Consider the following 16,798-nt stretch of genomic DNA (forward strand, 5'->3'; position numbering starts at 1 on the left):
GGTGGAACCACGTGGACTGGGGAAACCCGTGAAGAGAAAGGGGCAACGTGGACCTGGGATTTCCCCCTCCCCCGGCAGCAGGGAAGCACCCTATGCAGCATTTGGATGTGACTGAAGCTTAAAAGCCTTTCAGGCTGGCGTATGTGGTTCTCCTGCTTGAGCAGGGGGTTGGACTAGAAGACCTCCAAGGTCCCTTCCAGCTCTATTCAGCTTTCGGGCAATGGTGGATGCAGCACCAAAGATACGTTTCTCGAGGCCTTTGTTTAAGTGTCCCCTCTATTTAAGCTGTTGGCCTTGAAAGTTGCGAGATCAGCATTAAATACTGGATTGCGCCTTCTGTTCAAGTGGAGGCAGTTCTAGCAGAGCGGAGCAATGGTGGGGGGAGGGGCAGGGCCGTCTTAACAGCATTATGGGCCCCGGGCAAAGCAGTGTACTGGAGCCCCTATGACAACTACTGGGGAATAAAAATGTAAATGGTTGATAAAGTTAAACATGTTTTTATTTTATTGGCACTTCCAACAAAATCGGTGTTGAAACATTAAAAACATGCTGTGCAGCAACAACTAATCAACAAAGATAAACATTTGAACAATACACGAGTCTTGAAAAACACAATAATACTCAGTAAGCCATACAGTTGCTGTGTTTATATGATACAAAGTGCACTGAAGTGTTAACATGCACAGGTTAGTATGGGGCCCCTATGCTTGTGGGGCCCACGGGCAAGTGCCCATCAGGCCCATGTGTTCAGTCAGCTCGGGGAGGGGGACAAGTAGAAAGAAAGGGGGCTGTGATGGAAGAGCAGCTTTATGTGACGGGAGAGATGGGGGTGGGGGAGTTTCCTTGAGTGGGATTGGATGCATTCTTTGCGGCGCCTTTTTCACACACAGGAAACGATGTGCGGATTAAATGATCAATCTCTCAATAAATTATGCTAGCAGGAGGCAGGTGTTTCAAGAGGCACTTTGCATTTGAAACAGTGAGAAAGTGTGGAAAGTGCCCAGGATTCCTGTCTTAAACTAACACATGTCCACTGACCCCAAATCCTAACCGTTCTGACCCAAGTTTTGGTTCCCATAGACTTTTTCTTTTGTCCATAACTATTATGCAAAACCTCCTTTGTGTCTATGTGCGTGTGTGGTGGACAAAACCCACCACTATCTCTTGCCGGGTGTGTATTTCTGTGACATTTTCTTTGGCCAATGATAGGTCAGATATGGCTCCTAGGTACGGGCCTTGGTATGCTAGACCCCAGTTAAGCAAACGAGAATAATTTAATTCATGATTTAGTTGAAACATTTCAATTTAAAAGGTTTTCTCTTTAGACTGAGAAAAGAACCTGGAATAAAGGCTTACATTTGCAAAAAAAAATAAAATACAAACTTGTACAAAATACAAAAAAATGTTGATTGTTTTAGGAAAAGTCATCTGTCCAGTTACATCATGAAAAATTAGACATCCCATAATATGTAAGAATAAGAATTGAAAAGAGCATTGGATTCTGAATAAAAGCAAAAGAAACAGGCTTGGGAACAGCTGAAAAGGAAATTGTTTTATTATGTACCAAGCACTTTGGCAAGATCCGGGTTTCTAAAAGAAAGTCTTTTTATGTTACTCTTGTTAGGTTAGACTTATGGCCATTTATGAACAACACATTTAAAAAAGAGAAACAAGGCCATTTCTTAAAATGTAACAAAGCCCATGTTTGTTAGCCAGTGCAACAATACTACAAAACCCAACTGCAAGTATTACAAAGTCCATTCTATGTGGCTCTCACCAAGGACATGCTCCTAACATAAAAGAGTTCTTTTTCCTTGAAAATATCCACTTTACAGTATGTTGGAGTCTCAGATTGCTTTGTTCTAACTACTACTATTCTATTATAAACTATTCTAAGCCAGTCCTTCAGTGGTGTTGGCTTTCCAATGCCAGAATCTTATCACAGTTGTGTGTGCGAGTGCCTTTGAGTCAGTATTTTTTAACTTATGGAACCAACTGAAATGGTTTGCCATTACCTGCTTCCTAGGACTGAGAGCGACTGGCTGGCCCAAGCTCACCCAGCCGGCTTCTTGCGTGTGGTGGATCTCCTGGTCTCTAGCCTGGTTCCTTAGCCATTAGACCAAACTGGCTTTCCCTGGTTGCTTTAAATCGTGAAAAAAATCTATTCTGTTGCCGTCCCCTTTAGAGAAGAACTGACTTCCCACTCAAATGTACACATTGCTTGAAAGGTTTTTTAAAGAGTGGGCAGAAAAATGCTTCAAATAAATAAGGATGTATTTGGACTAGCATCTCTTTCTCTCTATAGCCAGCAATATGCCCACCATTTTTTATTGTTGGAAGAAATATCCATCTGGGTTCAGTTCCAAGTGGGGACAAAGACACTGGAAACATGGAGACTGCTTGGAAAGATGGTTTAATGGTGGTCAGGATCACATGGCTTGAGTTCCTGAACAGAAAAGGGGCGAGATCCTGTGTGCTCCCTGGCTTTATGCTTTTTCTGAGCTTTGAACTTTCTGGGGCACAGGAAGAGTATCCTGATTGGTTGTCAAACTCCCAGGTGATCTAGGGGTCTTACCTAACATTGTAGGTTGTCTCTCAAGCTTGCTTGAGCCTTGCCATGTGGTGAGTTTCTGCTGCTAGATGAGTCCTATTGTGTTGCAAATGATGGTCCATTGACAAAGTTGGGCGGAATGAGTTTCTACCTCTGACCCATTGACAAAGGTGGGGGGAGTGAGTTTCTGTCTCTGACCCATTGACAAAGGTGGGGGGGGGAGTCAGGAAGCTGCTTTGTCTTTAAAACACGTTTCTCCATTTCTCATCCAGGGAAATATATTCTGCCTTTTAAATATTTTCTAAAATATTTCATTCTTCTAGGAGGGGGGTGGGTGCTAAATTCCTACATTATAAACATGGGCAAAAAAGAATCTCTAAGGGAAACACTTCCAAAATTGTTCATGCCCGTGTATAAATCTCATTTATTCTAAGACTGTCTGTGTATAAATCCCATTTATTCTAAGACTGTCTCAATGATTCAGCAGATAAATATGAATGGGTTAATTTGGATTTAAAGCTGTTTATGTGCCTTGTGAGAAATCTTAATGACAGCACTAATATTTTGAGGGGAATTACAGAACGAAGAATAATTTTTAAAGAAATACTGGTTGCTCTCCTTTTTGACTTTCTTTTCCTATCTGTTAAACACTTGGTTGAAGTTTTCAGCTGAGGTGTCAATTTTGGGGGGGCTACCACATAGACTCTCCTGCAATTCCTAGGCTTGCAGTTCTGGCTGCAGTCTCGGCACACGTTTCCCCTGTAATTCTTTCATTTAACAGGAATAATTAACATTTCCACCAGAGATCTGCGTAAAACCCGGTGCCCTTTGTAAAAACGCATCTCCCCCCGCCATCCTTAAGGGGTTCTCTTTGTGTAAATCTTTTCATATTTTCATATCAGATTTTTCATATCAAATAAAATATGAGTTTTCATATCAAATGATCTAAGTGCCAAAGTCCACTGCAACTACATAGCAAAAAAGGCTCTAAGAGTTGTAAACCTAATCTTGCGTAGTTTCTTTTCCAAAAACACACCACTACTAACCAGAGCATATAAAACATTTGCTAGACCAATTCTAGAATACAGCTCGCCTGTCTGGAACCCTCACCACATTTCTGACATCAATACAATTGAACGTGTCCAGAAATATTTTACAAGAAGAGTTCTCCATTCCTCTGAAAACAACAAAATACCTTATCCCACCAGACTTGAAATCCTAGGCTTAGAAAACTTGGAACTCCGTCGCCATCGACAAGACCTAAATTTAACTCATAGAATCATCTATTGTAATGTCCTTCCTGTTAAAGACTACTTCAGCTTTAATTGCAATAATACAAGAGCAACCAATAGATTTAAACAATGTTAACTGCTTTAATCTAGATTGCAGAAAATATGACTTCTGTAACAGAATCATCAGTGTTTGGAACACTTTACCTGACTCTGTGGTCTCTTCCCATAATCCCAAAAGCTTTAACCAAAAACTTTCTACTACTGACCTCACCCATTCCTAAAAGGACTATAAGGGGCGTGCATAAGAGCACAAACGTGCCTCCCGTTCCTGTCCTATTGGTTTTTTTTCATATATATATATATATATATATATATATATATATATATATATATATATATATATATATATATATATATATATATATATGTATGTATATATGTATATGTATATATGTATATATGCTTATACTTCCTTATATAAGGAAGTATATGCTTATACTTCCTTATATTTCCTCATATATATGTTTATACACTATATAATCATTTTGTGTGATGCTTGTGTATATTGTTGTAACATAAATAAATAAATAAATAAAATCTAGTCCTGCCCCCACTGCAGCCAATCCGCAACACGCCACTCATTGTCCACAAATCAGAATTGCAGCGTGGCGAAGACCACGAATCAGTCGTGCTCCGAAAGGCTGCTGAGAATTGTAGTCACACGGCTCTCCTTTTACACCCCCCCACCCCTTCCCCAGCCATAAAAATACATTCATGGGTATGATCAAGGGGAATTCTGGGAGATGTAGTCTAAATAGACTTTTCTCTGCATACCTGCAAAAAGATAAGATTTCTGTCCAAGCCGCGAATAGATCGCGGAGATTGCAAACATTGTTTTTAAATTATTTCTATTTTTTAATGTCTATTTAACGCACACGTATGCACCCGCCCTCTCCGCTGATGAGCGCTCATAATCCCACCTGGAAAACGCAGAGATCCGTTTCTTTCTCCATCTAGTTAATTGGTGCTCGGCGTTTTCACTCCTGATTGGCTGGTAGTAAAAAAGCACCTGCAGCTGAAAGCTATTTCAAAATTGCGGGAAAAAGAGCCTGGGACAATTTATTGGTTTGCAAGTTGTGCTACGACTTCTCCGAGAAACAGAAAAACGATGGCAGTGGTGAGTAGAAAAGGCAATTTTTCCTGGGACACAGAAGTGCTGATGTCGCGCCAGCGGGAAGAGATGAGAGTAACATGATGTATTTTTTTAGGACGGTTTTATTGAGGTTCGGCAACTTGAAAACGGGTGGAGGGTCCAACTCCTAGCATCTCTTAGCCAGCATGGGAGTTGGAGTCCACCCATCTTGGGGGGGAAAAAACCAAACCATTGGTTTAGAAGTTTGGTGTAAAACAAGTTTGAGCATTTTGTCAGAAGGGGAAAAGTTACACTGTAGCTCCTATTAAAATACACTAAAGGGAACATTTATTGGATGTTGGTCCAATCTTGGTGAGATATCAATCAGAATGGAGCTGGAAGGAACCTTGGAGGTTATCTAGTCCAACCCCCTGCTCAAACAGGAGGTTGGACTCAAACAGGAGACCCTTGTTTCACCCATTTCAGATAAGTGGCTGTTCAATCTTTTCTTAAAAACTTCCAGTGATGAAGTACCTATAACTTCTGGTGGCAGGTTTGTTCCACTGGTTAACTGTCCTGATTGTCAGGAAGTTTCTCCTTAATTCTAGGTTGCTCCTCTCTTTGATTAGTTTCCATCCATTGCTTATTGTCCTGCCTTCTGGCGTTTTGGAAAATAAGTTGACCCCCCTCTTCTTTATGGCAGCCCCTCAAATACTGGAAGACTGCTATTATGTCACCTCCTAGTCCTTCTTTTCTCTAGGCTAGCCATACCCAAACCCTGCAACCATTCTTGTGTTTTAGTCTCCAGGCTCTTAATTGCCTTAGTTGCTCTTCTTTGCACTTTTTCCAAAGTCTCGACAACTTTTTGGTAATGTGACCAAAACTGGATGCAGTACTCCAGGTGTGCCTCACTAAGATTTTTTAACATAACATAACATAACATCAGAGTTGGAAGGGACCTTGGAGGCCTTCTAGTCCAACCCCCTGCCCAGGCAGGAAACCTTTTTTATCCAATTTATCCAATTTTAGAATTTTATCCAAGCTGGAAACAATTTTGGGTGGGGAGACCCTTTGTGCTTTATAAGTTGGAGAAAGGTACACTAAGGTAGCCTCCTCCCTCTTCTACAGCCCTGGTGGGAGAGTCTATGGAGCAGCATTTCTCAATTTTGGCAAGTTTAAAATGGGTGGACTTTGACTCTCGGAATTCTGGGAATTGAAGTCCACCCATCTTAAACGTAACCACGGTTGAGAAACACGGCTATAGTATATGAGACACCGAGGGCAATTAACCCAGCCTGTCAGGTTGCTTTTCCACATTTTGATCCAATCCATTTTTAGAGTGTTGTGAATTGAATATTATCCTTGTGTGTGTAATGGGATTATGTAATGAACAAAGATATTTATTTCCCACTGCTTTGGATCTCTCTCTAATCTCCTTAGCAAAACTTGGATTCTCACTGTGAGAAAATATTGTCTCTTTTCTCTGCAATGTGCACAAACTTTGTACTACGTGCCTTTGCATAACAGCTTTGTACTTTCTAAGCTAACTTATCTGAAATTACCTCAATTACTTGATCTCCTGGGTTTCAACACAGCTGAAGTCTCACACTGAATTGCAAGCTCGTTTTTCTTCTTTTCCTTACTTAAAAAATTTATGGAAAGATGTATGTACCGAGCTTCATGTATAGTAGTTGTTTTCTACTTAGAATAGAATAGAATAGAATAGAATAGAATAGAATAGAATAGAATAGAATAGAATAGAATTTTATTGGCCAAGTGTGATTGGACACACAAGGAATTTGTCTTGGTGCATATGCTCTCAGTGTACATAAAAGAAAAGATACGTTCATCAAGGTACAACATTTACAACACAATTGATGATCAATATATCAATATAAATCTTAAGGATTGCCAGCAACAAGTTATAGTCATACAGTCATAAGTGGAAAGAGATTGGTGATGGGATAGGGATGGTGATTAGCTAGGATAACTTTATTAATAAGCAATTAAGTTTACAGGAACTTAGCCTAAACAAAACAAGCTTCACACATTAAGTTAAAGTTTAATTTGGGTTTGCTTAGCTTTGGCTTAGCATATGCAACCCAAACATTTGTAAGGCTGCAAAATACAAATTGTAATGGAATGTGAGAAAGACCTTGAAATGCAGCATAGACTTTGAAATGCAGCAAAGCAAAGCTGGCTGAGGAATTCTGGGAATTGAAGTCCACAGGTCTTAAAGTTGCCAAGGTTGGAGACCCCTGGCCTAGGGAATGGTCAGATAACAGAGGGCATACCCTGTAGGTCTGTAATGGGCAGAGAAAGAGGCTCATGGGGGGGGGACCCTCCTTAATTTCTCAGGCTGTAAAGGAGTCCGATGGAACATTGCGTCTGATGGGACACGGTGGCTCAGGGACTAGGACGTTGAGCTTGTTGATCGAAAGGTTGGCAGCTCGGCGGTTAGAATCCCTAGTGCTGCCGTGTAACGGGGTGAGCTCCCGTTACTTGTCCCAACGTGCGCCTTTGGCGTTTAGTCATGCCGGCCACATGACCACGTGTGCGAAGGGAACCTTTACCTTAAAGGAGATGGGAAATCTTATTTTCAGACTTGCAAGATTCTGTTACTGTAGCTTTACAACTAAGTAGAATTAGCTATCTAGCCATGTCCTGTCTCCGTTCTGCCTGGGAAAGCTAACAAAAATAAGTCAGTAGGATGTACAAATCTATTCCAGGGGTCTCCAACCTTAGCAACTTTAAGACTTGTGGACTTCAACTCCCAGAATTCCTCAGCTTTGCTGAGCAAAGCAAATGAGCCAGCAAAGCTGAGGAATTCTGGGAGTTGAAGTCCACAAATCCACAAGTCTTAAAGCTGCCAAGGTTGGAGACCCCGTGATCTAGTCAATTGTGGTTTATTAATGAAACCATGTGAAATCAACAGTGTGATGTGAGAATTCGGCTATGGTCTACAGTAGAGATGGAAAATTTGTGGAATCTCTGAAGCGGGTGGAAAAACAAACTTAGGTTTCTGGAAATTTGAATTCTGGAAATTCCAGAATTTGAAATATGTGCAATTTTTTTTAAAATAACATCTGCCTTGTGTCTTTTAATCTGTAAAAATAACAAGGGAAGCGCATATAAGCACAAAGGAGGAACAAGTGCTTTTATGAAAAGAAATGTTGTCCTTTAAAAAATGAACTGGAAAAGCTGCTAGGAGAAATCCTATATGTTGCTTTCCATAGAAGTTTTATATAAAGAAAAAAAAAACAAGCTTTTTTTGGAGGAGGCTGAGTTGTCTTTCCTATTTTTTTCATGTGCTTTCAATTTTTATTGGTCATGAGTTCATTACAGAATATTGATTAAATGTTCTTTTCTGTTTAGGGCTAAAAGTTTGGCTAGAAATTCTCATCCCCTGCTTTTCTTCTTCTTCTTTTTTTTTTTTTAGCAACTGGTTGCTCAAATGAAAATCAGGTCTGGCGATTGCATCAAAGTGAAAGGCACGATAGAAGTAGATGCCAAAAGGTTTGTCGTTAATAGAATTAACATTACAAAAGAATATTAGGTTGGATGGATATTGGGTTGAATTCATTCTGTGATAAAGGGACACTGAAGCCATTTTTGTTCAGTGGATAGTTGAACCTATACATGCTCTTTAAATTAACATTTGTTGTAATTTTTTGAAGAACCCAGGTAGTTTTTTTTAATTAACAACGAATTGTCTTCGCATGATTATATAATGATGTTTCCTTAATGAATACCGAATAATGTAAAATCCTTCAAGCACCATTTAAAACACATCGAAAATGAAGCATATTGGTGTTTGACTTGGAAAAAAAAGCTTGAACTTGGAATTGTTCTCCAATTCAGATATTTTTGCATGTGCATGTGGAGTACAAGGACAGTGTTTTTCAAAGTTACCAACTTTAAGTTATGGTGGACTTCCAGCTCCCATGTTTGCCAGCTGGCGAATTCTGGGAGCTGATGAAGTCTGCATATCTCTTGTTGATATTGTAAAAATACTGATCCAGGGAAGGCAGGGAGTTAAAATTTGCCAGGCATATAGAATAAGAATGTGAACACATTTTGGCACATCAGGTCAAACCTTTGAATACTTTATGAATACTTGAACCCATGTATTCATAAATTGGTTATCTCTGGATCAGATTCCAAATTACTCTAATTATTGGGTAGCTATTTTAATGCAGGGGTCTCCAACCTTAGCAACTTTAAGCCTAGAGGACTTCAACTCCCAGAATTCTAGAAGTTGAAGTCCGCCAGGCTTAAAGTTGCTAAGGTTGGAGACCCCTATTCTAATACACCCAGATTGTATTTTCTAGCCCGGAAGAGAGAAGGTTAATCCTCTCCTGTAGACTTCAGAAATAAAGATGACAGTCCAGAGTAGCCTTTGTTAAATAGGACTGCACTAGACACCTCCTCTTTATGGTTTCTTTGTTATATTTGCACATGTACCGTGGATATAGAGGTCTGAATGTGACCATAGATTTCTTGGACTGTCTACTAATGATCAAAGCTTGTCCTTTCCAGTTTTGCCATCAACCTGGGCCAGAATGAATCTGAGCTGGTCCTTCACTTCAACCCTCGCTTTGACAGTCAGGGGGATATTAGGACCATTATATGCAATTCCAAAACGTGTGACGGATGGGGGATGGAAGTCAGGGAGGCAGCATTCCCTTTCCAACAGGGAGAAGAATTCAAGGTAAGAAAAACTGTTGATCTCCCCTCCACTTGGTATCTTCCGGATAGCAAACCCCAGCATGGCTATCAGACCTGGAGAGGGCACCAGTTTGAGAAGAACCGAACTCTGCAACTGATCACAATAAAAACAAAGAAGCTTTATCAAGATAAACAGGTTGACATCTCTGGGCAAGATTGTGGGTGGCTGTATTGGAGGGAATGGCTTTGCTTTAAAACCAATTCATGTCTTGTTGGATTAAATAAGTTTAAAAAAAAACAAACCATTGCACTGGTAGTTTACCATTACATGAATGCCTTTCTGAATTTACATTGACTTGGCAAGCTAATTCACAATTGCCTTTGGTGTTGTCTAAAGCTGGACATTTGCTTTCTTGGAAACAATGGCTTTTAAACCACAAGGTTTACTGTATTTACTTACTTTATACCCCAGCTGATGAACATTCAAGGGGAGCTAACAAAATGTTTGGTTTTAAAGCTCCAATCTTTATTTGGTTTGGTTTTAAAGCTCCAATCTTTTTATTTATTTTTTGTGCATGGTTTTTATGTGTGCGTTCAAGTTAGCTTTTGACTCCTGGTTGACTACTTGGAAGAAATCCTGGCAGTTTTCTTGGCAAGAGTTTTGAAGAGGTTTGCTCTTTCTTGCCTGTTTCCCAGGGCTTTTTAGAGAGGGAGACCAGCCCAAACTCACCCAGAAGATGGCACTAGAACTCACAGTCTCTGGATTTCTAGCCTAGTGCCTCAAGAATGACATCAAACTTAAGTTTACAGTTCTTTCGACTAGGAATAATTATGGATTGTACAGCTATAGAGTCTAAATTGATTTTGAACTTAATAACAGCCGCAAGACTTTTGATTACTCATATTGGAAGAAAGAAGAATTACCTACAATTGAAGAATGGACACTTAAAGTATCAAATCTGGCAGAAATGGCAAAAATTTCTGCTTATTTGAAAGACCATACACAAGAAAAATATATTTTAGAATGGAAAATGTGGATTGATTATATTCAAAATAAGTATCAGATTAAAAAAATATCGAATAGCATATGAGTAAATTTAGGAAATATTTTGTAGTAGATATATTTTTGAAGGAGAGGGGAATTGAGAGTGTGATTATGTGTGGAGTGACTAGAGATTATAATTTAAGATTTATTTTGGATTATGATTAGTAGTTTTGATACCCTGCATTTTGTTCTGGGAAGTCGGGGTGGGGGTGGGGGTGGGGGTAAGGGGGAGGGGAACTGGAGGGTTGAGGGTAGAGGATGGGGTGATGGTTAATGTACAGGGATTATTGAAGATGTATAAATATAATTAATGTAGGGTCCAGTCTGCCCAGCTACCATTTTAGAATGGTGGGGAGGGAGAAAAGAGGAGAGAGTAGGAGGTAGGAAAGAGGAGAAGAGGGGGAGAAGAGGGAGAAGAGGAAGGAAGAGGGATAGAAGAGGGAGAAGGAAGGTATAGGGTGGAGGGAGGAGAGGATGTAGATAAGAGAAGGGGAGGAAGGTCTGGAAAGTAGAAGAAGGTAGAAGAGGGAAGAGAGTTAAAAGGAGGGGGTGGTGACTGGGCAAGCCCGACTAATTGTATATTTATTTTATTTTATTTGTTTTATTTATTTGATATATGACTGTACATTGGATGAGTTGTTGGATATGAATGTAAAACTAAAACTTTTTTATAAAAAAACAAAACAAAATATGACCAAAGCTAAAATAAATGTAATTTAACTATTAAAAAAAAAAAGAATGACATCAAACTGATGCACTGTTTCTCACAGACTTTATAGCACCTTTCTTAACAATATAACTATGAACATATGAAAATATGTCTCAATGGACTTTCTTTTTTATATCTTCCAGCTCTTTGTCTGCTTTGATGCCAAAGAAATCATTGTGAAAATGCACAAGGGGGAAGAACTCAAGTTCCCAAATCGACTGGAAATAGATACAGCGGAATACTTCTCCATTGTTGGCGATCTGAGAATTAGAACTGTCAGATTTGATTGAGCCCATCCCTTGTATTGAAGCCTGAAATAAAACTTGCATGAATAAAGTTGAGCCTATCCTTGCCTGATTCCGTCGTTCAGTCTTTGCTTGTCCCTACAAATTGCTGGTTTATATTTGTTTGTGTGCAAGTAAATTCCAATTTTGCTTCCTATTCAAATATGAAGACATGTGTGCTGGGATCTTTTGACTCTAATTCTGTGAAACAAGGCATCAAATGCAGATGCAGTTGATGAAAACCCTATGCCTTAAATAAAAGGGTTAGTTTTCAAAGATGCCACCAGGCTCTTCCTAAATTTTGGCTGCCTGGGAGAGCAGAGGAAAGCAAATCTCTTTTTACACAGTCCAGTTATGAAACTTGTTGGGATAACTCGAGATTGGACAAATTCAAACCAAATGGGCAATTTTTCCTTAGCCAACAGAGTATGCCTAAAAGGAAGCAAGGAGTCCAAGGTTGCTGTGTTACACCTGATGGCTGGGGCTGCTGGGAATTGTAATGTTCTGGTGAATTACAAGTTCCATACACTTGGGCACAGTGTATATTTTGAGTGACATGATGCAGGACGAGTCAACTATCTATAGAGTAGTTTGTCTTTAATAGGAATCACTAGATGTAAATTCAATGAGGTTTCTTATAGCTTCCTTATAGCTTATAAATCTTGTATTTTCTCTTCTTGCCTTCTTGCCATTTCCCCCTCCCCCCCAAATCTTGTGAAAAAGATTAGCCTGGGATCCTGCAATCTCCATAGCAGAGTGGAGATCGGAACCATGGACTTGATACTAGTTTATTCCCTGTCACTCACAAGCTATTGACATGCTTTGCTGGCTGAGGAATTGTGGGAGTTGAAGTCCACAAGTCTTAAAGTTGCCAAGGTTGGAGACCCCTGTTCTATATGAAAGACTCCAATTTGGTATATATTGAAAGCCAGCTAATTATGGCTTGTGTAACCTATAATTAATGCTTAACCGGTATGAAGCTGAACTACTAATTCTGGCCTGACCCTTACTCACCCCACCACTGGTTACTGGTGGTTCATTCTGCCAATGAAACCTTAGTTCTGTTGCTTGAACCCCATTATTTAAAGCAGAAGAAACCACATTTCCCCCATGGATGAGTGTCTGAAGAAATCTCCAAAGTTTATGGAAGATAACAAAAATGACTATGGTCTAACATATTAGCAGACTTGGAGGGGACCTTGCAGATCATCTAGTCCAACCCCTTGCCCAACCAGAGGATCCTATGTCTGCCTCTACTTAGAATCAAACTCACACCCTCCTGATTATAAGACAAGAGTTCCGCCTCTAGGCCACAGCAGACAGACAATTAAGTTGCTATTTATTCCTAGTGACCACATAGGTTTTCTCCATGATGATCTATCCTTAACTTGGTCCCTCAGATTTTGCAAAGGTTCTCCCATCACCACTGTGTCCATCCCTCCTTGCTGCTGGTCTTATTTTCGTTCACTTTTCCCAGTATCAGAGCCTTCTGTAGAGAGTTAGATTCTCACAATGTGTCCAAAGCAGGATAATTTTAAACCTGATCATTTATTTTATACGTCCAGCGAGAACTCTTGAATTGATTTGTTTCCCAACCCTGGGGGCAATTTTAAGATGTGTGGATTTCAACTCCTATGCTGGCTGGGGAATTCTGGGAGTTGGAGTCCACACCTCTTCAAAGTTACCAAGGTTGAGAAACACTCTCTTAGGTTATCCATGGTTTTCTTGGTTGTCCACCAGTCCTCAGAAATCTTCTCCAACACCCAAAGTTCAAAAACCCTTAGAAAACTGGAGGAGACAGCCTTTCCAAGCCTACTTACTGTGTTTCTTGAGGGGGGTGGGTGTTGTTCCTTCAAAACAGTAGTCCTCGACTTACAACAGTTCATTTAGTGACCAAAGTTACAATGGCATGGAAAAAAGGGACCGTTGCGACCATTTTTCAGAGTTACGACCTTTGCAAGCATCCGCATCAGTGGTGGGATTCAGCCAGTTCGCACCACTTCGGGAGAATCGGTTGTTAACTTTCTGAGCAGTTTGCTGAACTGCTTGTTGGAAGAAATCATTAGGGCAGAGAACCGGTTGTTAAATTATTTGAATCCCACCACTGATCCGCATGGTCAGATGATAAAATTCAGATGCTTGGCAACTGGTTCATATTTATGACGGCTGCAGGGTCCCAGGGTCACGCAATCCAGGGATGGGTTTCAAAACCCATTGCTACTGGTTTGCTCCTGAGTGCTTGCTCGCGTGCGCGATGCTTCTGCGCATACGCAGAAGTGTCCGGGTGGGTGGGCGGAGCCTCCCGCCACCACTGCCACTACTGGTTCCCCCAATCTGGGGTGAACCAGTAGAAACCCACCACTGATGGGATCCCCTTTTGCGACCTCCACTTAGTAACAGTAACAGAGGGACCTTGGAGGTCATCTAGTCCAACCACCTGCTCACGCAGGAGACCTATAGTAGGGATTCGAACCGTCAAACTGCCGGACAAGCTCAGCATCTTAGCCACTGAGTCACCTAGCCAGGTTCCTGACAAGCAAAGACAACGGGGAAGCCAGCTTCACTTAACAACCAGGTGAAATTGGAAATAGATAGACCTCGACAACTGCAGCAATGCAAGAACTTGACTTGTCAACTGCAGCGATTCACTTAACAACCCTGGTAAGAAAGGTCATAAAAGGGGGCAAGACTCCACAAAAGTCTCGCTGAACAACAATAATGTTGGGCTCCATTGTGGTAAGTCGAGGACTATCTATTTAATAATAATAATAATAATAATAATAATAATAATAACAACAACAACAACAACAACAACAACAACAGAGTTGGAAGGGACCTTGGAGGTCTTCTAGTCCAACCCCTTGCTCACACATTTATACCATTTTCAGACAAATTATTTATTTATTTATTTATTTATTTATTTATTTTATTTGTCACAACAGTATATATAAGCATAAGCATGAAATAACTATACAATATATAAGCATATATATAAAATCATAAGTATGTAATAACTATAGGAAATTGGATACAATCAAAGGGAACATTAGGACAGGAACGGTAGGCACGTCTTCTTAAAAACTTCCAGTGTTGGAGCATTCACAACTTCTACAGGCAAGTTGTTCCACTGATTAATTGTTCTATTAATAGGAAATTTGTATTTCCAATTTCCCCCATAGAAGGGAAAAAAAACAACAACCCCAAAGCCTAAAACGCGGAAAAGAAGCGTTCTGTCTTCGTATGGCTGGACTAGCCTGATTTTTATTATTATTGGATGGGTTTTTAAAATTTTGTTATTTTACGGGGGAATACGTTTTTTAACATTTTGGGCATTTAAATTAGTTTTTTAAGGGATGTTTTTAATTATTGTGTGTATTTATATTTTATCTGCCTGTTCACCGCCCTGAGTCCTTCGGGAGAAGGGCGGTATACAAATTAAAATATTATTATTATCATTATCATTATCATTATCATTATCATTATCATTATCATTATCATTATTATTATTATTATTATTATTATTATTATTATTATTATTATTATTATTATTATTATTATTATTATTTGACCGGTGTTGCTAATGTGGGCCAATCGCGGCTCCAAGGCCACCTGGCTCAGGTGCACCGGTGGGAGGTGGAAGCAGCCCAACGTGGCTGGGAGCGGGCGAGCGGGCGGAAAGATCAAAGGCAAGGGGCGGGGAAACCCCCGAGAATTCTACTCTGAGGATTCTAGGTGGGCGTGGCCAGAGGCTGATGGGCGGGGAGGGTCGGCCTCCTTTGAAAGGGTGGGGTCGGTTTCGCGGCGATTTCGATTTTTTTTTTCCTGTGCAATTCGCCGGTCCTCCTTCCTGGCGCCCGCGTGTCTGAACGCGCTCTGTCCTTCTCTTTCCACCAGCCGGGTCTGGACGTTTTGCTTCTGGCTTTGGGTATATATAGTTAAACGGCTTTCTCTCTCGGGCTTAAATCTGGTTTGTTGAATGGCTCCGGGTTTTTTTTCCTTGCCATAGAATACACTAGAACTGGAAAGGGACCTTGGAGGTCTTCTAGTCCAGCCCCCTCCTCAAGCAGGAGAAGCTATACTATTTCAGATTAAGTGGCTGTCTAGTTTCTTCTTAAAAACCTCTAGTGATGGAGCACTCACAATTTTTGGAGGCAATGCTCCACTGGTTAATTGTCCTCACTATTAGGGGGTTTCTCTTTAATTGGAGGTTGTTTTTCTCTTTGATTATTTTCCAACCATTGTTTCTTTTCCTGCCCGACTCTGGTGCTTTGTAGAATAATTTGACCCTTGTGGCAGCCCCTCAAATACTGGAATTCTGCTATCATGTCACCCCTAGTTCTTCTTTTCTTTAGACTAGCCCAGGGGTCTGCAAACTTGGCTCTTTTAAGACTTGTGGACTTCAACTCCCAGAGTTCCTCAGCCAGCAAAGCTTCTGAGAGTTTATTTATTTATTTATTATTTAGATTTTTATACCGCCCTTCTCCTGAGTTGAAGTCCACAAGTCTTAAAAGAGCCAAGTTTGCAGACCCATGGACTAGCCAAACCCAAATCCTGCAGCCATTCTTCATATGTTTTAGTATCCAGGCCTTTGATCATCTTCGTTCCTCTTCTCTGAACTTTTTCCAAGCTCTCAACATTTTATTTGTATTGTGACCAAAACTGGATGCAGTATTCCAGGTGTGGTTTTACTAGGGTTTTATAAAGTAGTACTAGTACTTCACGCAGGGGTGAAATCCAGCAGGTCCTGACAGGTTCTCGGAGAATTGGTAACAGAAATTTTGAATAGTTCGGAGAACCGGCAAATGCCACCTCTGGCTGGCCCCAGGAGTGGGGTGGGGATGGAGATTTTGCAGTATCCTTCCCCCAGGAGTGGGGTAGAAATGTAGATTTTGCAATATCCTTCCCCCAGGAGTGGGAATGGAGATTTTGCAGTATCCTTCTCCAAGGAGTGGGGTGGGAATGGAGATTTTGCAGTATCCTTCCCCCAGGAGTGGGGTGGAAATGGAGATTTTGCAATATCCTTCCCCCAGGAGTGGGAATGGAGATTTTGCAGTATCCTTCTCCCAGGAGTGGGGTTGGAATGGAGATTTTGCAGTATCCTTCCTATGGAGTAGGGTGGGAATGGAGATTTTGCAATATCCTTCCCCCCAGGAGTGGGGTGGGGATGGAGATTTTGC

At 40.6% G+C, this 16,798-nt stretch overlaps 1 protein-coding gene across 1 annotated transcript; it reads left to right on the forward strand.

Moving 5' to 3' along the window:
* The first annotated feature begins 4,644 nt into the window (after positions 1 to 4,644).
* On the forward strand, positions 4,645 to 11,655 carry LOC131189609 (galectin-1-like). Its single transcript, XM_058165806.1, has 4 exons — positions 4,645 to 4,960; positions 8,355 to 8,431; positions 9,455 to 9,626; positions 11,481 to 11,655. The coding sequence occupies exons 1-4, from the start codon at positions 4,952 to 4,954 to the stop codon at positions 11,625 to 11,627; spliced, it is 405 nt and encodes a 134-aa protein (XP_058021789.1). The 5' UTR covers positions 4,645 to 4,951; the 3' UTR covers positions 11,628 to 11,655.
* The last annotated feature ends 5,143 nt before the right edge of the window (positions 11,656 to 16,798 follow it).

This window comes from Ahaetulla prasina, chromosome 2 (genome assembly GCF_028640845.1).
Source record: "Ahaetulla prasina isolate Xishuangbanna chromosome 2, ASM2864084v1, whole genome shotgun sequence".
NCBI classification, from domain to species: domain Eukaryota; kingdom Metazoa; phylum Chordata; class Lepidosauria; order Squamata; family Colubridae; genus Ahaetulla; species Ahaetulla prasina.

Excerpts from the sequence above, each read along its gene's own strand:
- LOC131189609 (XM_058165806.1), top strand. Across the intron at positions 8,432-9,454 it reads ATAGAAGTAGATGCCAAAAG|TTTTGCCATCAACCTGGGCC; the intron begins GTTTGTCGTTAA and ends TGTCCTTTCCAG. Across the intron at positions 9,627-11,480 it reads AACAGGGAGAAGAATTCAAG|CTCTTTGTCTGCTTTGATGC; the intron begins GTAAGAAAAACT and ends TATATCTTCCAG.